This window comes from Enhydra lutris, unplaced genomic scaffold (assembly GCF_002288905.1).
Source record: "Enhydra lutris kenyoni isolate GAN:26980312 unplaced genomic scaffold, ASM228890v2 scaffoldscaffold38, whole genome shotgun sequence".
Lineage (NCBI taxonomy): Eukaryota > Metazoa > Chordata > Mammalia > Carnivora > Mustelidae > Enhydra > Enhydra lutris.
Window position 1 is genome coordinate 8,998,104 of NW_019154122.1, and position 22,022 is coordinate 9,020,125.

At 49.1% G+C, this 22,022-nt stretch overlaps 1 protein-coding gene across 1 annotated transcript in view; it reads right to left on the reverse strand.

Annotated features, from left to right (window-relative positions):
- The window catches only part of LOC111154873 (forkhead associated phosphopeptide binding domain 1), a 120,364-nt gene that overhangs the window by 54,830 nt on the left and 43,512 nt on the right, over positions 1 to 22,022 (reverse strand). The window contains exons 4-10 of the mRNA XM_022514808.1: positions 18,733 to 18,842; positions 15,042 to 15,260; positions 12,893 to 13,016; positions 8,974 to 9,104; positions 7,334 to 7,423; positions 5,853 to 5,957; positions 1,201 to 1,308 (exon numbers count right to left, since the gene is read on the reverse strand). Of these exons, the coding sequence (XP_022370516.1) occupies positions 1,201 to 1,308; positions 5,853 to 5,957; positions 7,334 to 7,423; positions 8,974 to 9,104; positions 12,893 to 13,016; positions 15,042 to 15,260; positions 18,733 to 18,842 (887 nt within the window). The remainder of the gene's footprint in view (positions 1 to 1,200; positions 1,309 to 5,852; positions 5,958 to 7,333; positions 7,424 to 8,973; positions 9,105 to 12,892; positions 13,017 to 15,041; positions 15,261 to 18,732; positions 18,843 to 22,022) is intronic.

A 22,022-nucleotide genomic window follows, 5' to 3' on the forward strand; every position in this document is an offset into this window, starting at 1 on the left:
AGAGCCATAACCTGGACCTTGGTACTTGGGCAAGAGACACAGATCATGCCTTCAGGTCAGGTTTGTGTTGGGGGCTGCAGAGCACAGGAAAGGTGGGGGTCTAGTCCAGGTGCACAAAAGGAGGCCCAGATTGGCAGACTCTCTGCCTTTGCACTGTGTTGGCACCCTGCAGAGATGACACTGGGGGTGACATCTGTTGAAGGGGCTTTAAGATCTGTCCAACAGTCAGCATCATTATTTAACTTGTGTGTGCCTCTCACAAAGCCAGGTCACGCTGCCCTGTGAAGGCTTGGAAGGGCTTTGGGAACTGGGTCTCGTGGGATAGAAGCCTCCTTTAAGGTTTTCTTGGAGGTTCACAAACCCTTCTGAGAATCCAATGGGTGACATGGTAGACCGTCCTTCCCAGAAAAACAAAAGTATGCACACACACACACACACACACACACACAATGTTCTTGGGTCCCCTGCAGCTGTCCGAGGTTGCCAGAAGACAGCCCCCCGGGGAGAAGTCCAAGGTGGGCTTCCCTCAGAGGGCCCCATTCTGGAGGGTCAGTGCCCCCCATCCTGGCTTCCCGTTTGCTCTCCCTTAGCCTTTGGTGAAGTCTTGTTTGCATGTTCTGGACCTTGCATCTGTGTCACACATAAGAGGAAGGGCCACTGGGCCACCTGGGGCCAGGATATTAGGGAAATGGCAACCCCAGAAGGGCCTGTCCGAGCTTGCTCACCACCCTGCCCAAGGACTTCCCCATCCAGAGAGCGTGCTGACATTCTGGGATCTTACTTTATCTCAAGGACACTGACTGGACACTGACTGTGACATCTGCTGGTCAACAGAGGAAGTGAGATCATGGTAAATATCAGGACAAAAAAATGTGAGGAAGAAAGTACTAGAAACACCATGGGATCAAGAGGTTCAAACTCCTCCCAACAGGGAACCACGCAGCAGGTTAACTGGGGCGGGCATGGAGCCGGGAGGGGCTGCCTGGGTCTCAGACAGTGGGGAACTGCCTCAGTGGACAGCTTCCCAGAAGCCTGTTCGAGGTGTCCACTGGGATGCAGAAGCCACACACGGCTTCTCCCCTGGGATAAGAGGGAGAATTCAACCACGGCCACTGTCCTTATGTGTCCCCACCAGTGGCTTGGGTGCAGAAAAACCCCGGGGAATGTGGGCCTCTGAAGGGGGCTCTGGAGCTGGCCTACCTGACCTACTGCCCTTTCCAAATTGACTTTAATGAGGTTCTCTCTGTTCCCCATTTCTTGTAGCTGGAGCAATTTCCTTCTGGAATCCTCCTGAAGCTTCTCTTCAACCTGAAATGACGATGAGAGCATATGCTTGCCGCTAATGTGATCATAATGCACTCCGGGAACTCCCTCCAAGAGGGCTAATGGCCATGGGGGAGTCCCTGGGAGGCAGGGGGTGCTGCAGCCCGGGTGGCAGGGGTCACAGGAGAGTGCAGGGTGGAGGCAGGCTCGCAGAAGCCACCCCCGAGGGGAGAGGGCTACGCTCTGCATGCCCAAGCTCAGGGTCTGATCCCCTCTGGGTCCCCGGCAAGCTGTGTGACCGCCGAACAGTGTCCTCATCTGTCAAATAGGGACGATGATCCCAGGTGCGCCTCACAGGGTTATTGCGGGGACTCAGAATGTTTAATAGAGTAGTGCCAGTACTTCCTGAGGGCGCTACTGGTGCATCAGGAGCTGTAATCTGTAGAAGTGGACAGAATGTCCACCAGGTGGCGTCATTCTAATGCTGCTAGGAACTGCCCCATGCTGGGTACTTGATAGATGTCATTGTTAGGCTTATTATCCTATTTGTCACTGCCACTTTTAGCACACTCACCAGTGGAAACTGGTCTAGGGGCTTGCTAAGCGGTATCTTTTAAGAATCGCAGATCGCAAAGAAGGCATTTACCCGGCGGGGGTTGGGTGGTGGAGAACCTGCCCCTTGATTCTCTGGTAATGGTCAAGGGCAGGTGAGCCGGCAGGTGCTCGATGCTGCCCTCTGCTGGCGATTATGCAAACCTGCAGCTGCGGCCTTCTTTTCCGAACCACCACCTTTGGAAGCACCTGTTGAGCTCAGGGCTCTGGCACTATCGGGAAATGAAGCAAACTCCCCTAAATGAACGTGAGGATTTTGTGCTGAAACAAATTCACAAGCTGTTTCTTAAGGGGCTGAGGGGAGGGAGAGTCACAGAAGTAATACAAAACCCAGAAGAACCCCGTAGAGCTTTCTTCTGAGCAGTGTGGCACAGGGGCTGTAGCGAGGGTACCCCGGCAAAGCTATCTAACCTTAGCTTCTTCCATGTACGTCCTCCCCCCACCCCCCACCCATCTAAACATGCTCTGACGTCTATCTCAGCAGACTTTCTCATACGCTGCGAAAGCCAAGTCCAGCCTGGATTCTGCCTTTAGCTACGCTCCCCATCTAATGAACAGCCCCCCCCTACCCCTGCCCCAGCCTTTGGGGTCTTCCTGCGCTGCCACTGCACTCTGTCTCTCATGCCCAGCAATCCCCAAGCCTGTGGCTCCGACCCCTCTCATCTCCAGTCCTCATCTCCGTCCTTCTCCTGGCGAGCCCACCACCCCCACCGTCAGGCACTGGGGACCTCTGGTGGGTGATGAGTGGCCTCCACCTTCTCGTTTGCTTCCTCCCACCACGTTCTTCATGGTGCTGTGCCAGTTACCAGGCTGTGGAGCAGCTCGGTCTGCCAGAACTTTCTGCCGTGATAGCAATCCTCTGTGTCTGTGCTGAGTGGTAGCCATATCTGGTTCTCAGGCACTTGAAATGCGGCTGGTGTGACCGAGGAACTCAGTTTTGAATTTTACCTAGTCTTGATTAACTTCAGTGTGAAGAGGCACATGTGGCTAGTGGCTATGCCCCAGTGACTGAAGCCGGACCAACACGGCCTCCGGTCTAGGCTTCACCTCCTACTGACAGGGTGGCTGGCCATGGCCTGGTTACCTAACTAGTGACTAGGAGACTTGATTCCCTCATGTGCAAAATGGAGAGGATAAATGTTGGAGAGAGATGAAATATTTGGCATAATGCCTAGTGCACAGGAAATAGCTATTGTTTTCATCATCCTCGTTATTATTTTTATAGGATTTTATTTATTTATTTGATCGAGAGAGCGAGAAAGAGCACTAGTAGGGGGGCAGGCAGAGGGAAAGGGAAAAGCAAACTCCCCACTGGACAAGGATACTCATGCGGGACTCAATCCCAGGACTGCAGGATCATGACCTGAGCTGAATGCGGACGTTTAACCAACCGAGCCACCCAGGTGCCTTTTACCATTATTACTGATCACAATGTAATCACACCAGTGCCCTGTTCAAAATCTTTCAGCAGCTTCCCGCTTGCCTGTGTGGTAGGTCACCCGAGTGTCACACCAATGCAAAACACCCAGTCAAGGACTCAAGAAGCCCATGTGAATGCCAAACAAGGTAAACGAAAATGAATCCACGCCTAAATAATCATAATAAAGCTGCTAAAGGGCGCCTGGGTGGCTCAGTGGGTTAAGCCTCTGCCTTTAGCTCAGGTCATGATCTCAGGGTCCTGGGATCGAGCCCTGCATCGGGCTCTCTGTTCAGTGGGGAGCCTGCTTCCTCCTCTCTCTCTCTTTGCCTGCCTCTCTGCCTACTTGTGATCTCTCTCTGTCAAATAAATAAATAAAATCTTTAAAAAAAAATAAAATAAAGCTGCTAAAAATCAAGAGAAAAGAAAATCTTAAGAGTGGCCAGGGAAAACAGATTACACAAAGGCATGAGAGTTAGGCTTCTAAATGACTGAAGTAGAAACAACAGGATCCGAGAGACAAGAGAATGATGGACAGGTAATGCTACTTGTAATGCGCAGGGAGAATGTCATCGTCAATGCAGAAGTCAATCCTCAGTCAAAATGTGTTTTAAGAATGAAGGTTAAGGGGCGCCTGGGTGGCTCAGTGGGTTAAGCCTCTGCCTTTGGCTCGGGTCATGATCCCAGGGTCCTGGGATCGAGTCCCACGTCGGACTCTCTGCTCAGCAGGGAGCCTGCTTCCTCTACTCTCTCTGCCTCTCTGCCTACTTGCAATCTCTGTCTGTCAAATAAATAAATAAAATCTTAGAAAAAAAAAAGAATGAAGGTTAAATATTCATTTCCAAAGATGCATATGCAAAAATCTCAGAGAATCTGTTATCAGCACAGCCATGCTGGAGGAAAACACTGAAGGGTGTTCTTCAGACAGAGGAACAACGATCCCATATGGATGGTCAGAGATGCAGAAAAGACCAGAAGGAAGGTAACGTGTGGACATGAATATTGACTATAGAGAAATAGTGATAAGGTCTTCCAGATTAGTCTATGGGACACCTGGGTGGTTCATTCAGGTAAGCATCTGACTCTTGATCTTGGCTTGGGTCTTGGTCTCAAGAGTCGTGAGTTCAGGCCCTGCATTGGGTTCCATGCTGGGCACAGAACCTACTTAAGAATAAAACAAAACAAAGGGAATAGTTTAGAAAATGACAACAATGGCATACAAATCTGGAGGGGTGAGCCAAGTCAGCGTTCCGTAGTCATTGCCTTACCAAGGAGAAGGGGACAATTATCAAGTAATGTCAGGTCTTGGTAAGTCAAGAATGCAGATTATAGCCATTAGGTTGACTGTCAAAAAACAGTTAAAGAATGAGAAACTCAATTACTACTGGATTTTGGTAAGTCAAGGCTGAATGCTATTGTCTTGCTATTTACTAAAAGAGTAGTAAAAGAGGAAAGAATTTCCAAGCTAATAGAGAGAAAAATGGAATGACAGAAAAACACTAACTCAAAAGAGGGCAAGAAAGAAAAGAAAAAGGAGCATCACACAGATTGTACAGCTGGCACTGAGCAGGAAGGTAGATTTAAACCCCAGGAAACCAGTGACCACATTATGTATAAATGGACTAAAAGACAAAGATTGTCGAAGTAGATTTCACAAAGATGATATGGTATTTAGAAGAGATGTGTCTAAAACTTAAAACAAAGATTTATAGAAAAATAGGAAAAAGACATGCTATGAAAATTCTAACCAAAAGAAAAACCAGTGTGGCTACCAATTATATATATTTTTGAAGATTTTATTTATTTGAGAGAGAGAGAAGCAGAAGGGGATGGAGAGGGACAAGCAGACTCTCCACTGAGCGCAGAGCCTGATACTGGGCTTAATCCTAGGACCCTGAGATCATGACCTGAGCCAAAACCAAAAGCTGGATGCCAACTGAGCCACCCAGGTGCCCCACTGCCGGAATTATATTAATGACAAAGTAGATTTTAAGGGGAAAACACTACTAGAGATGAAGAGGGATATTTTATGATGATCAAAGGGGTTTTTTTTTCCCCCAAAGAGAAGTGTTAAATTCTAAATGTATAGGCACCTAGTAACACAGTCTCAAAATATACAAAGCAAAAGTTGACAATACTAAAAGTAGCCACACACAAATGCACAGTATATTTAAAAAAATATATACCTCTTCAACGTATAGATAGAACACATAGCCAAAAACATCAATAAGAGCATTTAAGTTTGAACAACATCACTGGCAAATCTGATTTTAATGGATCAATTCTCTTCTGGATAAATTTTACCAGTTAAGAGTTGAAGTCAGTCGAGACTAGTGGAGACATACAGGAGCACTGGAGTCAGACAGACCAAACGTGAACAGCTACTTTATCTGCGAGCACTTGGCTAACATCCTTTACCTCTGCGAGCCTCAGTTTCTCAGCTGTCAAGCGGGTTTAATACCAGTATTGACCACACGGAACCGTTGTGAGATTCATGGGGATGATGGGTGTGGAGAGCCTGGCCCAGAGCGGGCACTGGGCCACACCGTCCTCGTCTTACCTTGCTCTTTTCTCGAAGTGTCTTGGAGATCACGTTCTGTTCGGTACAACTCTTCTTCAGCTCTTCCCTGAGCTTCTTCATTTCTTTCTCCATGTCTTGGATTTGCTGAAAGAGTTTCAACAATAGGAAATCAACTTCCCTAATGGGAAGTAGGAGTTGCCTTCTGGGCTGAAAATTCTGAATCTCCGTAGCTCATTTCATTGGGTTCATTAAGGCAGAAACCTAGTCTGGTATTAGTTTAATTGCTTCCCTTGGGGGAAAATTCTACATCCGTGGGGCAAAGTAGATATTTTTTTCAATGGATGTATGGGAAACTGGGTAAAGGGAAATGATTAGCTTCTTTTTTTTTTTTTTTTTTTTTTTTTAAAGATTTTTTATTTATTTATTTGTCAGAGAGAGAGAGAGGGAGAGAGAGCGAGCACAGGCAGACAGAATGGCAGGCAGAGGCAGAGGGAGAAGCAGGCTCCCTGCTGAGCAAGGAGCCCGATGTGGGACTCGATCCCAGGACACTGGGATCATGACCTGAGCCGAAGGCAGCTGCTTAACCAACTGAGCCACCCAGGCGTCCCATGATTAGCTTCTTTTGAAAATCAGCATGGATCCTGGACAGTACAAGATATCTATCAACTCATTAAAAGCTCTTCTCCGGGGGTATATTTTTGAGATCAATCTAAATAAGGGCTCCTTGGATGAAACAACGGACGCGGTTTGGAAGGACAGAACAACGAAATTTTTCTTTTCTCCCATTTCGAGGCAGAGAATAGCAATGCTCCTGGCACAGAGAACGGGCATCTCCTCCCCGTATCTAAGGCTCCGTACTTCCCAGCGAATGGAAACTCACACCATTGCTGTTGTGCAAGAGGATTCGGTGGGCACAGGGAATGAACATTTTCATTTTAGTGCTCGTAGTTTGTTATTTATTTCCAAAGTCATCATCTAAGGCAAACGACACCTTTTCTTTTCTTTTTTTTTTTGCACATTTTAATTAATTAATTTTTAAAAATAAACATATAATGTATTTTTATCCCCACGGGTACAGGTCTGTGAATCGCCAGACACCTTTTCTTTTTGTTTTTATGAATTGCTGTAACATTGGTATATTTCCACAAAAATATTTCTGGAAGGACTCTGTGTTATTAACTGTGCCCATGCCTTTGATACACTCTGACAGTGGAAGATGACGCTTTGGGCACCACGGGTCCAGGGTGCGTCCCCCGCCCAGCCCCAGGGGGAAGGCACCCACTGCCCAGAGAATGCTGGGAGAGTGTGTTTTTTTATGGTATTTTCAGCCATCTCTTCCTTGAGGCTAGAGGCAGCATTTCAGAGAACTAGGTGGTTAGGTTAACACTAAATCATTAAAGCCCCACAGCCTGTGCTACCTAATGGGCCAAGGAATCCCTTCCCGACCCACCCCCAAGAACCCTTGAAGGTCGAAGTCTAGTCGTTCTGGGGATACCTGGCAGTGAGGAGGCTCAACTCACGATTTTGCAGAGTTTTAATTCTTTCCCTTGGGCTTCTTGGTACTCCTTGTGCGCATCTTCCTTCCGTAACTCTTCTTTCAGCACGGAGCACTGTGGAGAGAACCGACAGCAAGACCACGTGGGGTTGTCCGTGGGTCCCTAGTCCCCGTATTTGCCCCGAGTGCGTTTCCTGTTGCTTCAGCCAAATTCACTCCCCCAAATTCTCAGAAGCGAGGCCGCTTGCGTCCAAGGGACGCCCGGGACCCTGCAGCAGTTCCTAGTCACCCTTCTCATGAGCTCTGGCGGTAACGTGTGTAAATTCTTCCTCAAGGGGCGCCTGAGTGGCTCAGTGGGTCAAGCCCCTGCCTCCGGCTCAGGTCATGATCTCAGGGTTCGGGATCGAGCCCCACGCGGCGCTCCCTGTTCGCGGGGAGCCTGCTTCTGAGCCCTCTCCTCCTAACTCTGCCCCCCTCTCTCAAAATAAATGAATAAAACCTTTACAAATATATATAAATGTGGATTTCTAGGGTAGTATTTTCTTTCTTATCCCTCCAGTTTTGCTTCTCAGTATCACCTACTTCTTTTTCCCTAAAATTCACACGCATTAGGGCTGCCCAGGGCCGCCAGCTTGGGGGCAGGGGCCTCTGTGCTAAGGGCAGGCACAGGCTGGCAGAGGGCAAACACCTCATGCCGAGGTCAGTGAGGAAGGGGAAACGAGGAGAAAAAGAATCCGAATGTACTTCAGGAAGCAGAACAGTCCAAACGCGGACGTTCTTCCATATCTCTTCCACTCAACACCAGCTCTGCAACCCGTCCTCTCTCCAACACGCATGCGCAAGCACGCACGCACGCACGCACGCACGCACGCATGCGCCCCACAGAAAGCCGTGGTCCTGTGGGGCTGGGCAGTCAGTCGGCCGGTTATGGTCCGGGCTCAGCCAGGCGGCTGAGCAGGTGCAGAGGCCGAAGAGCCCAACTGAAGTGAGCCTCTCACGTCTCCGAAAATGGGTTTGTTATCCCCATTTCTTAGATGTGGAAACAGAGGCCCAATATGCTACGAGAAAGGAAAGCTCTGGGATTGGCTCCTGGTCCCTCCGACGCCAAAGCTCGCGCTCTGCATCTTCTCTGTCCCACACTGAGTGTCGGACTAAGCACCTAATGTTACTTCCTGTGCCTTTTCTTTGGAACTGCGAGTTCTAATCCCCCCACATCCCTGCAGACAGAGCTACCCGACCAGGCAGCCACCGGAATCTCTGAGCTGCCTCCCCGAGATGACAGCTGTTGGGTTTTACCTCGACTCATGGAAACACACAGAGCACACGCATCCTGAGAAGTCTTCATCTACAGGCTCAGGGTTCCAAAGTCAGGACTGAAACATCATTTGTAGAGTCAAAGTTACACTTTAAAAGTTCTTTACCTTGCAGAGAACCTGGCCCCTTGCCTTTAGTCTCTCCAGAAGGGCCTTTGGTGTTTGGGGCCGCCCAGCAGCTGTCCTCCCTGTGCCTTCCCTATGCCCTTGGGCACCGGCATGGTCTTGCAGTGGTGGGAGAAATGGGAGTGACATTGAAAGCCGGGGTCCGGGGTACGTGAGATAAGTCATAGGACTCTGACCTGCTTTTCGGGGACAGCTACAAGGATGATGATGGCACCCCAACACTCACCCTGGAGCTGAGGGCTTCAAGCTGGTGATCCTTTTCTTTGTTCTCGCTTTTTAGTTGGTTCACCTCCTGTTTGAGTCGTTCGATTTCCTCATCCTTTGTTAACAATTCTTTCTGCAATGATGACACCATCCCTGTAAAAAAATAAAATAAAAAATAAACAAAGACTCTCAGAGCTCAAAGGGGCAGGAGGGATTACTGTTGCCACAGCTGTCAGCCACCTTGAGGCCGAGTCCCTTCTGAACCCGGGCTGTCCCTGGTCCTTGCTTGCAACTGAGGAGCTTGTGTCCAGGCTCCCGGAGCTGGGCCAGGGATGACACTGAAATTCGTGGAACAGTGATTAAGACCTCAGTGAGAACAAGAAGTCAGCGAGTATTGCCAGGAAAAGAAAAGCCTGTGGGTTTGGGCTTGGCAGGAGTGTCCACACCATAGACCTGGAGAACAAAGGCTCAGTGCAGGGAAGGACCAGGAATTTTTCACCAGAGGCCATAAAAAGTCTTGTGGTAGAAGAAGGGTGTGAGAAGGGTGGCTGGATTCACACTCAGACCTGAGTTTGGAACACATTTCAACCACTTAGTAGCATGGCATTCTTGGACAAGTTATTTCCCCTGTAAGTATCTTTCACTGTATCTCCCCCATGGAGTTGTTACAAGGGTTAAAGACCTATAAAGAACATAGGAGAGTGGCTGAGCCATAGCATTTGTTACAGGTACCTATTATTTTTTATGGTAGCCGGCTTCTAAAATGGCCCCAGTGATCTCAGCCTCCTGGAATTCCTGCTCTGGCACAGCCCTCTCCCACCATGAGTAGGGCTGACGTGCGGAACCAGTGTGATATTGTGGAAAAGATGGACTGTGACTTCCTAGATGGGTCATAAAAGATATTGCGGCTTTCTCTTTGCTCTTTGTTGGATCACTCGCTCAGGGGAAGCCAATCACCATATTGTGAAGATGCTCAAGCCGCCAGGGGAGAGGCCCACATTCTGGGGAATGGAGGTGTCCAGCCGACAGCCGCGTGGACCAGCCATTCTGGAAGCAGATCCTCCAGCTCCCGCTGGGGCTTTAGATAAGGTGACAGTCACCCCCGCCAATGTGTTGACTGCCCCACATGGGAGACCTTGCAAACCAAGTCACCCACATTCCTGAGCTCCAGAAGCTGGATGAGATGATAAATAGTGGCTGTTGTTTTACTTGCTAACTTTGGGGATAACCGGTTATGCAGCAGGAGATAAGTAATACATTACTGAACTTTCATGAGTGAGGACACGTGGGAAGAAGGGTGCAGAAATGCTGTGGGACTGGATGAGCTCACGTGTTTCTCTTCTCAGAAGAATATTATGCCCAATTTTATTGGTAGCTGTCAATCAGAAAAGTATGTGAAATAAAGGAAAAGTGATCCAGAATTTCATTTCAACAGTAAGCTCTGTCATAGGACATGGTGAGGTTATTTTGAAACAGGTTGATCCCTTTGGGGCTTGCCTTCTGGCTTTGTGAGGTGGGACCAGAGCAACCTTTAGTCTAGAGGTGATGGGGCCTCATGACTAAGCCAACACCTTTTTTTTTTTTTAAATATTTTATTTATTTATTTGACAGATAGAGATCACAAGTAGGTAGAGGCAGGCAGAGGGGAGGAAGGGAAGCAGGCTCTCTGCTGAGCAGAGAGCCTGATGCGGGGCTTGATCCCAGGACCCCGGGATCATGACCTGAGCCGAAGGCAGAGGCTTTAACCCACTGAGCCACCCAGGTGCCCCCAAGCCAACACCTTTTTGACTCTCTACCAGATACCCTGTGTATTATGAGGCCTCTCCCTTCTGGAGGCTGGGAAAATGAACCATTCCTACCCTGTGTGAGCTTCGAGATGGTTCCCTCTGCTCCTGTTGGGTTTTCTTTCCCTGCCCACATATGTGTGCTGCTCAATACTCAGCTGAACACTGGTGGGGGACCCTCTAAAGATCACTGGGGCTCTCTCTGTGTGGCTTCTCCTCTCGGGCACGCTGCCCAGTGCCCTGTAGCTGTGTTGGCTTCTCCAATGCTATCCCCTCAACATGGGGGGTCCTCTGGGCTCTGCCTGGAGTCTCCTTCCTGTGCTGTGGTCTGGAACCCCTCTGTGGGCACTAAGCTGGGGCAATCATGGGGTTTCTGGTTTGTTTCCTCTCTCCTGGATCATGGTCACATGAAAATAATTACTGCAGATTAATTTTTTCTTTTTTTGGTTGCTTCAGGCAGAAAAGCCTGAAACCCAGAGTCTCTGTCATTCCGTCTGCCCTGTACATCTTTCCTGCCTCTCTCATTGCAGAAGCAGGTGTGGTGATGGCCTCTGTGAGCCTGGTCCCTGAGTGGCTACAATGAGCAAAGCCCCGGCTAAGCCAAGATGGACACCAAGGTGGAGGCAAGACATGAGCCTGCCTGTTATAAGCCACTGAGCCTCAGGGCCCATTATTGCAGTGAAACCCAGCCCTGTGCTTCTGGAACTTGAATGTGCGTATGACACCCCGGGGATCTCCCCAATGTGCAGATGTCCCTTCAGGAGGTCTCGGCTGGGGCCTGAAACTCTGTGGTTCTCCCCAGGACCCAGCGCAGGAAGGGCTCAGGAAATATATGAGGACAGGGAAGAGCATGAACAGGCCTGGCAGGTGGTGGCGGTAGGGGCGGGAAGTTGCAGAGTGAGGCGGAGGAAAAGCCTGGAGGTGAACCTGCTGGGGGTCAGGCAGTCCCGGCACAGGACTTCGAATTCATAAAGTGATGGATGGCCATTCACCTGTGCCTCAGCATTACGCTCACTTGGTCTTTGCAGCTCTGGATGCGTTTCCTGCTGTGTAGCAGGTGCTCTGAGAGCACTGTGCCCCATCCAGACTCACTGCCTGCTCCCCCTCGCCTGCCTCCCTCCCTCCCCTCTTTCTCTGTTAATGGCCTATCCTTCTCAGGCATGTGATTTCTCTCTAAAAACCCCAGGGGCTCCCCATCCCCCTTAGAATAAAACCCAGACTCCTCCCTGTGACTTGCCTCCCTCTCTGACCCTGACCTCCCCCCAGTCCCATGTTTACCCCACTCCAGCCACACTCACCTTTAGCTCCTCCCATGCCCCCAGCTGGCCCTAGCCTCAGGCCCTTTGCACTTGTGGTCCCTGTGCCTGGAACACTTTTCCTTCTGGCTTCCTGACTGTTCTTCCCTTTCACCTTTTCAAAGACCTGTCCTTGCCCACCCACTAAGCTCTTCTCCCTTCACTTTCACCCCTGAAGCACTTTGCTCCCACACTGGCCAGTTTTCTCTGAAACAGTCTTATTTACCTGTTTACTTTTTTGGTGTCTGTCCCCAACTTGCAAATATGAGCCCTAGGAGCACAGGAACATTGTGCTCAGGGATGTCTCTCCCTGGCACCTAGAACAGGGCCTTACACCTAGTAGGTGCTCAATTAACACGTGGAATGAATGAAAGGATCCAGGGTAAGAAACGGCTGGCCTCTGGACAGTGTGTTGTGTCCCACCCCAAGGTCTATAGTGTGCAGCCCCCTCTGCTGGCCAGTTAGGAAATGTTTTCACCCGGACCCAAGGGCACCAGGTGCCCTCATGCGGTGACCCCACTCTGTCCACATTCCAGCTTGTACTGAAGGCAAGCTGGCTTCTGGAACTGCCTGAGCCACAGGGTGTCCTGTGTTCTCCCTGGTGAGCCTGGCGCTCGCTAGACACATAACTAAGTGATAACCTTCCCTCAAATAGTTAAAAAGGCCCTGCCCTAGGAACTGGATGGCAAAAATCCTCTCTTGAGGGCTGCCTCCAACTCATAGACACAGGCCACTCAGAAGACCTCTCGGACTGCACCCCAGATCAGTGAGCAGCGGTGTGGTGGTTGATTGGTGATGTCTGCTGTGGCCAGGGAATGAGGAGGATGGGGCAGCTCTCAGGCCCACATCAGAGAGAGCTCACCTGAGGTGATGGCTTTGTCCCTCCTCAAGTTCTCACCCTCATTCTTCAGGGATGTGATTTCTGAGTTCCTCTCAGACAGTGTCTGGCACAGCACCTGGCTGTAGCCTTTCTGCAGGGCACTGATCTGTGGGAGGAGGCAACACACAGTCAGAGGGGGCCAGCCCGGGTGTATGGGATACGTGGGTACTTCTCCCCGTTTGGACAACAGATTTGGATTGATCTTTGGTGGGGAGCTGGGAACACCGAGCTTTTTAGTTTTAACTGGTAGAAGGTACAAGAGAGGAGCTGTTCTTCAGCGACCACCATGTCATATGGGATGAAAACGATCCCTAATGTGCCTTCCTACCACCTTTGGACTCTCGGCCAGAAAGAGACCAGCTGCTGGTCCCATCCAGCACCGACCAGATGCAGAGCAAAGCTCATGAGAGGGAAGCAGGTTATAAAATTAACTTCCTCGAATGAGAACAACGGTAGCTTTTATTTCATAGAACACTCCAGAGCTCGCTAAGCCCTTTCCCAGATGCTACTCCCATCGCTCCTCACAGCATCGCAGGAGGCTGAGGGTTCCCCACCAATGCTCCCATTTTGCAAGCGAGCAAACTGAGTCTCACAATGGTGAGGATCCCACGGCTGGCACAGGTGGAGTTAGGATTCAGCTGGTCTCCAGGCGCCCGGTTCCAACCTTGCCGGGTGGCTCTAGGCACCAGAGTGCGGGCTGCCGGCTGTAAAGCACAGCATGGACTTGGGAGCCTGACTCTGGGTGTCTGTTGCTGCTCTTTACAGCTGATGATGAACACAGGGAGGACACCAGATTGTGTCTCACTGTTTCATTAAGTGGGGTGATGGCAGTCCCAATCAGAGGATTGTGAAAAGTATTTTAGTAAGTTAGCTTATGTACAAGAGCTCGGATCGTGCCTGGCACACGGCAGACAGGTGGTAGCTGTGACTGTCCTCTGACCTCACTACCCAGGTGTGAGCTGCAGCTCCTCGAGTCAACCCTGCAGCTCCTTGTCAACCCTCTTATCCTGCTGGAGGAAGGGGGGCAGCCCGTGAGGGCGCGGAGACCTTTGCCAGCAGATGGCGCTCACGGTCCTTGTTTTCGGCTTCAGTCCCTGAAAACCTTGTCATTCTCACTCTGGGAGAATGAACAGACTGAACAAGGGTTCACAAGTTCCCTGGCTCATTTCAAGCACCATCATTGTTCAGATTCTATGACAGCTGGGTGCGGTAGGTACACGTGCTTTTTCCCTGGGGTATCTGAGATATTGGGAAGAGGACACCTGCTGGAAGGTGGAAGGGCACGGGTGACTCTGTCCCCCACCCTCCCCAAGGCTATACTTTTGCATGTTTGTGCTTTTGAAACTTGGAGTGAAAACGTTTCTTTCACCTCTTACTGTTCTCTGTGGGGGACATGCAGCTTTCCCATAAGAGGTTCTTGGGATAATTTTTAAGAGTGTTTCTAGCTCTTCTCAGCTTCGTGCTTTTAATTGCAATGATACCAGAGGCACAGTGCAAAGAAAAGAGCTTCTAGAAGGGCTTGTGTGGAGGATTTTTGTTTGATGAAGTTCCCTACAAGTGAGCCAGCAACTGCCTTGGGGGTTGGGTTTGGAAGATGGGGATTCCTCCTCCCCGTCTCCAGCGGACTGCCCGGAGCTCTTTCTGGCTGGGGCTGGGGTGGGGGGTGAGAGTCACTGAGGCAATGGAGCTGGGTAGAGGCAGCAGGTGGGGTGAAAGCATAGGGTCTGCGAGGACGAGGACGCACACCTGCGTTCAACCTGCCCCGCCCCCTCTAACTTGCTGTGCGAACTGAGCAAGTTCCCGGGAGGCTCTGAGCCTGCCTTGGTCTCCTCATCTGGAGAATGGTACGTGTCAGAGGGCCGTGGGGTTTAAGTGAGCCAATGCATCTACCAAACTTGCACCAAAGCTTGCTCCTTGTAGGTGCTTAACAAAAGTGAACGTGGTTCTCCTGGGCTGGGAGCCTGCCACGCCCCTGATTCCCGGGATGTGTGCTCATACCACGGGGCACTGCGCTGACCTCCCCTTTTCTATCTGGGTGACTCCCCTTGGTGCTTCCCTGGCTCTCCCCCACAGCTGTCGCCCTGGGTCCCGACTCCAAGGCCTCCACCACCTTGTCTCCGAGTCTACCTACCTGGTTTTTCAAGCTCTGGATCTCTCTGTGTTTGGCATCGATGTCCTCATCCAGATCCTGCAACCGACTCTGCCTGGACGAGGTGGACTCCGACAGCCTCTGGCTCAGGCTGGCCACTTCATTCTGCAGCTTCGCTATCACTGCATCTTTGTATTTGGATTTAAGTTCAAAATCCGAGAGGCGGCTGATTTCTTTCCCCAGCAGCAGAATGATTTCATCCTGGGTGGCGGCCAGATGGGGTGTTTACTAGGTGTGGGTCTGCCGCAAGGGTGAGCCCATTTTTAAAAATGCAGGGAAAACGCGGTGCGATTCTTTTGGGAGGGTGAGGGCAGGTGGGAAAGGGAAGAAAAGCAGACTTTCAAGGTTATCTCCATCACTTGGAAAACCTCACAGAGACAAGAGTTTGGGGAAAATGATACACTTGTATACAGACTCCTGTAATAGGTGTTTATACCTCACAGGCACTGAAAATTTCCTTTCCTGTAAAATTACACTTTCATGTTGAGAACAACGGCCCCACCTGGGAACGTTTATTGCTAGGGAGTTTATTTATAATATTTTTGTTTATAATATTCAGCCTAGCGCAGTGGGGACCCAGGAAAGGTTGCGAGGAAAATGATATTCTAGTTGGCCACATCCTGCGTATAATGAAGACTATTTTTTAACTTAAAAAATTTAATAAATTCTGAAATATTTCTTTCCCCTTTCCTCCCTTACGGTACTTCCTGCCTCTTTGCGTTATTGACATAAAAACTTACTCCATGTAACTGAGTCTGTAGAGTAAATAAGTAGGAGTAGGGATTTATTCGTGTGGGCTCATGTCAACTTTTAGTTGGGGAAAACAAAATTGCCTACCGACTTTACCAACAGGTATAATTTTTTTTTAAAGATTTTATTTATTTATTTCGCAGAGAGCCATCACAAGTAAGCAGAGAGGCAGGCAGAGAGAGAGGAGGAAGCAGGCTCCCTGCTGAGCACGGAGCCTGATGCGAAGCTCGATCCCAGGACCCTGAGATCATGACCTGAGCCGAAGACAGAGAGCCTTAACCCACTGAGCCACCCAGGCGCCCCTACCCACAGGTATAATTAACCCAGTTCTCCAGCTCTCCAAAAGAAAGAGCTCGGCCGCCAAAGAATTTGTTAGGCTTCCCCCCAAAAAGAAAAAAAAAATCCCCCTAACTTCTTAACAGAAATCATCAAAAAAACATAAAAAAAAACCCGAAACACAAGTCCCCAGGTATATCTGCAAACGTAGCTACAGAATTTCTGCTTTTAAAGTAGTCCCTGCTCTTCCAACAATTTCCCACTGGTTGGAAGGAGGTAAATGAGTAATTTGTAGGCCAACTCATTTCCTGGGGAGCTTTATCCAATCAGCTCCACGACCTTCTGGCTCCCCAGCCCAAGGAAGGACTGGGTTTCTGCTGTGAGGAAGCTTCTTTGGCATTGCCAGTTGCCGCCAAGGATCTTTCTTTGAATCCCTGCAAATGCTTGTGGCAAAATTTCAGGGCAGAGCATCAGATTCTGTACTGGGCAGCCGTGCCTGTTTCACCCAATTAAGTCATGCAATAAACGTTTATTGAGCAGCTACTATGTGCCAGGCCCTGTGCTGGGCTCTGCAGTATAAAGAAGCCTGTAAGGTGTGCTGTGCAGATCCAGTTGCTGCCTTTCTGTGAGGCCCCCAAGCTCTTCCTTGAGAGAGGGGTCCCCCTTCCATGTAGTCTTGGTAGGACTGTCAATCATGTGCCCTGCTCTTTCCTGTCCCCGCCCTCCTGCTCCTTGGGCGTGACCCAAGCTGGTCAAGCAGGGTTTTCTCAGAGATTTCACGCATCCATTACAGAGGGAGAGGATCGTGCCTCCTTTTGGAACACAAACTTTAAATTTATGGGCTTATGTGTCTGAGTTTGTCTTTTCCAGCACAGGAAGCCTGTGTGCTGTAGAGAGCCAAACACAGAGGGAAACAGAAGGAAGAGATCAGTAGTAGGGACTGTTTTGATCTCGCTTAAGTTCCTGTATTTAGCCATCCCTGAAGCTAGTAGGCTTTTAAATTTTCAAGAAGATGATTCAATAAATGCCTTTTTTTTTTTTTTTTTTTTTTTTTTTTGCTTAAGCCAATTTGTTTATTGGCACCTGCATTTGAAAGAGTCCTGGAAAGTCAGGGCAAAAATGGCTCATAAATAGAAAAAAAATTATAAATGCGGTTGCATTCTATTTCCAGTTTAAAACTGGGGAGGACTGAAAAATGACCACAAATACTTTGCAGCTTCTGCGCTTAAGAGGTAGAATCGATTTCCCCATTCCCTAAGTCTGGGCCGGTCCTGTGTCTTGCTTTTGACCAATAAAATGTGGCAGACGTGATGGGCAGCAATCTCCAGGCAAGTTCTTTAAGGCCATACGGCGTCTGTCCTGGCCCTCCGGGAAACCTGGGGCCGCCACGCTGTGAAGCAGTCCCAGATGATAGACCATGTGCAGGGAGAGGCCCATCACTCCAGCCATGTTGGCTCAGGTTCCAGACATGGGAATGAGGCCATCGGAGACCACGGGCTGGGCCATTTCACTGGCTGACTACAGTTGCATGAACGAGGTCAGGGGACACAAGCAAAAGAACATTCCATGTCACCCTGTAGATTCTGGGAACTCACAAATTCCTGTTTTTTGTTTTTTGTTTTTTTTTGGAGTAGGCTTCACACCCCACATGGGGCCTGAACTCATGACCCTGAGATCAAAAGTCACATGTTCTACTGATTGAGCCCACCAGGTGCCCAACAAATTGCCACTTTAAGCCACTAAATTTGGGGGTGGCTTGTACACAGCAAGAGAGAACTGGTAACAGCGTCCGGCGAACCTGGCTTCTTCCCTCACTGCAGCACTTCTCCAAGGCCTGGTCCGGGGACACCTGCCACCTGAGGTTGCGGATTCCCACGCCTAGCCTGGACCGTAAGCGGTTCTGCTCCTCACAGACTCGGAGAATTGCTGCAGGCTCAGGCCCTGGCCTTTAAGGAAAGTAAGTTATCGCGGGACTGCTTCTTTTAGGATAATTTTAGTTTGTGTTGATGCAGGGAGAAATCAACCTGGACCCTTCCCAGCAGGGCTTGAATTCACTTGCTCTGGCTCCCATTCCCGTTTCATTCTAAACCTCTCCCATCCTTCAACAAGCCTCTGTCTTCGCTCAGTCCTCGGCCTTGTTGCTCACTTCTTCCTGCCAGGGAACATGTTTTCCCCGACACTGTCCCACCACTCATGGCTGACCAATCGGTTCCTGTGTGGGAGTCAGGAGCACCAGCTGCAGGTTAACCAGGCCCAGTTTTGAATCCCAGCTCTGCCCCTCACACTGTGCAACCTTGGGCCACGTACTGAACCTCTCTGAGCTTTGGCTCTCTCCTTTGTAAAGTGAGGGTGATAACATTTATTTTGAAAATGGTGAAGATTCCTGAGCTAATTGAATGTCCAGGGCCCAGGACACGGTCTAGCACACAGTAGGTGCCAATACTTTGCGCTCGTAGATGTTGTTATTTGGGATAAAATGAGCAGTTACCAAACCTTTGGTTGAATGCCCCGGGAGTAAAAGATGGTTTCTTAGAAGTAGTTTAAAAAAAAAAAAAAAAAGGCACTTCTAGACCATAGAGAACAAGAGGCAATCCCTTTGCAGTCTCTCTTGCTGCTGTAGCTCTGTCCTTCCCAAGAGACCCCTCACCTTATCCTGTTGGGCTGTGTCCTGGTCCACATAAATATCCCTGGAAGGTCCCATCCTGGGAACTCCATCGACCACTGACGGTTCCGACAGTTCCACAGCATTGGTCCACACTAATGCACAAGATCAACAGAGAGCACACAGGACATTGTGAGTGTCCCTGAGGTCTAGAAGGATCTTTCTAGACTATCTTCATAATTCTTTTCCTGCTGTTATTAAAAATGGCAAAGCAGTGTCTTCGTTCATTGTAAAGCGATGAAGAAGGCATTATAGAAGTATCAGAAAGGGAAAGAACTGCCTCCTCCGTCTTCTCCAGGGTTAGCTGTGCTGATTCGCTTTGGTGTGTCCCTTACTAGGCTTTTTGCTATTCCATGTAAGAGCTGGTGACCTTGGACAAGTCATTTACCCTCTAAGCCTTAGTTATATAACTTACACGTTACAGTCTCTGTTACAAAGGGCACTTGGAGAATTAAATGAAGTAGTGGTGTAGAGCAGGGGTTGGCAAACTATGGCACTAGGGACAAATCTGGCCCCCCAGCTGTTTTTGTAAATAAAGTTTTATTGAAACACAGTCATTCATTTACATATTGTCTATGGCTGCTTTCCAGCTAAAAAGGCAAGGTTGAATAGCTGTGATGGAGACCATATAGCTCATAGAACCTAAAATATTTACAGAAAAAGCTTCTTTTTACAGAAGCTTCCTGCTCCTGAGCACTATATTAACATTAAACACTAAATGTTAGCGATTTTTATTGCAATTATATCTTTAAAAAAACAAAAAAGACAAAATAGGATTTCTATTGTAGAGATTTTTCCCATAGCCTGCTTTTTCACTTGACAATATATCAAAAACATCTTCCCATGTCAGTATTTGTAGCTATGCTATGTTTTTTTTTAATAACTAGAAGTCTATACTTTTCATCCTCTTCATTATTAACACATATACTGTGTTCTTTTTTTAAATATTTTTTTATTTTTTTAAAGATTTTATTTGAGAGAGAGAGCATGGAAGAGCGAGCATGAACTTGGGGAGGCGGGTAGGCAGAGGGGAGGTAGACTCCCCACTCAGCAGAGGCGGGGCTCCATCCCAGAACCCCAGGATCATGATCTGAGCCAAAGGCAGATGCTTAGCTGACTGAGCCACCCTAGTGCTCCAAGATTTTATTTTTAAGTAATCTCTGCATCCAGTGTGGGGCTCAAACCCATGACCCTGAGATCAAGAGTTGTGTGCTCCACTGACTGAGCCAGCCAGGTGCACCTATGCTGCATTTATTTTTAATGGTAGTGTTGCAGTCCATCATGCAAATGTGCCAAACACATTTAACTTGGACCCACTTGATAGACATTTAGGATTTCCTGGTGTTTTTTTTTTTTTTTTTTTTTTTGCTTATTTCCCCTCAATATCACAAGGGTTGTTCGTGACTTTTGGGAGTCCTGGTGTTGTTCTGTTTGGAGGACCCCTCTGTATCACATCAAACACACTACAATTTACTCACATTAACACTGAATATATATATATACTCATATTTGTACACCAAAAAAATTATATATATATATATGTGTATATATATATATATATGGTGTATGAACTTGAAAAGATTTCTCTATTTCTGTTTTTGAGATCATTTGGCTCTAAGAGGCATGTTTTAAATTTCCAGCTGACTGATTTCTGGGCAATCACTGCACATTCTTGTCTTCTTGTGAAGTGAGAAATTGAACCAATTGTTTTCAAAGGCTATGAAACATTAATGAATGTTAACATTAACAATTAATGAAGTACACAGCGTCACATTTGTGGACATTTACTCAGTCATTTATTCCCTTTGATTCTGCATTTTTTATTTATGCATTTCAGAGCCAACGATTTCCTCCCCAAGGTCTCCACCGTGTTTGCGGACTCCAGAAGCAGGAGCGGACATAGTCCAAGGCCCGTGGTGCCTGGCAAATGCGTGGCCTTGTGTGTTGGAGGAGTGGCCTGGCCACAGTGTTTCCTGGGTGCATGGAGGGAAACGGGCCTGGGCTCCCAACCACCCTCCCTGCATCTGCACCAGAACAGGCTGGGGTAGACCTGCTGTAGCTGGACCTTGGGTCACATCCCTGCCCTGGCTAACACCTGCCATCACTTCCTACTTTTTACAGTGTCTCAGGCCACGTTCCTCCGGGAGTGCAGGCTTCAGCCACACTTGCCCCACATCTCACACTCATCCCACCCTCCGTCCACCCTTGCCACTCACTGTCCCTTCCACCTGGAACGCTGTTCCCTCCCCTCTGCACTTCGTGAAGGTCACTTGCCTTTCAGTGCTTGGCTTGAGTGTCACCCCCGCAGGACACCTTCCTGATCCCCCAGCTAAGTCGGGGCCTTACAGTTCTGAGCCCATGGGGGTATGGGGCATCTCTGCTGCTGGGTGCTGTCCTGGTTACCACTTCATAGATGCTGTTCTGTGATCCTTTTGTCAATGTCAGTCTCCCCGACAGAATGGTAAGTTCTGTGAGGTTTGGGACCACGTCTCAGTTTGTGCCCCATAAAATGAATTGACTAATCCCATCTGACAGATGTGTAAACGGGTACAGAGAGAGAAAAGCTCTGCCCAAGCACACAGAGCTGGAAAGAGGCCAAGCTCCAGCACGAACCCCCACCTGTCCCCGTTCCGTGATGCGCTCATGGACGGGAAAGGTGCTCGGGAGTGTTGTCTAAGAGCAAAAAGCTCAGGGCCTGGCCCACTCATAAACAATAACTCATGAAACGCTTGTTGGTCACCAGTGCCTTCCATATGTCAATCTAGGGGCTCACAAAATCCGCTGTGAGGTGGGTGTTATTACAGCCCCGTGGAGAAGCCCAGGTGCGGAGACAGAGGCCACGCATCTAGGAAGGGGCAGTCAGGTCTGACCCAGTTGGTCTGGCTCCAGAACCAGTACACACACCAGTGGGTAGGAGGTCCTCCCTGGTGGTGAACCCGTAAGTGAGGCAGTGAGTGAGGAATTTAGGGGCTGGTTCCCAGGGCAGACCCGTCAACAAGGAGCAGTTTTGCATGAACCGTGCCCCATGGAGGGTCTCCCTTCCTGCTGATTGCCAAGGACTGGATTTGAGGTTCACTTGATGGAGGTTTAGCCGCTGCCTGTGAAACTGGTAAAGTGACCAACTGTCCTGGTTTGCCAGGCACCGAGGGGCTTCCTGGGATGGGGGGCTTTCTGTACAAAGCCGGCAAAGACCCAGGCAGACCGGGGCCAGTTGGTCTCCCTAGAAATAGTCGGGAACTGGAAGCTCCCTACTTAACCCACACACCCACTTGATT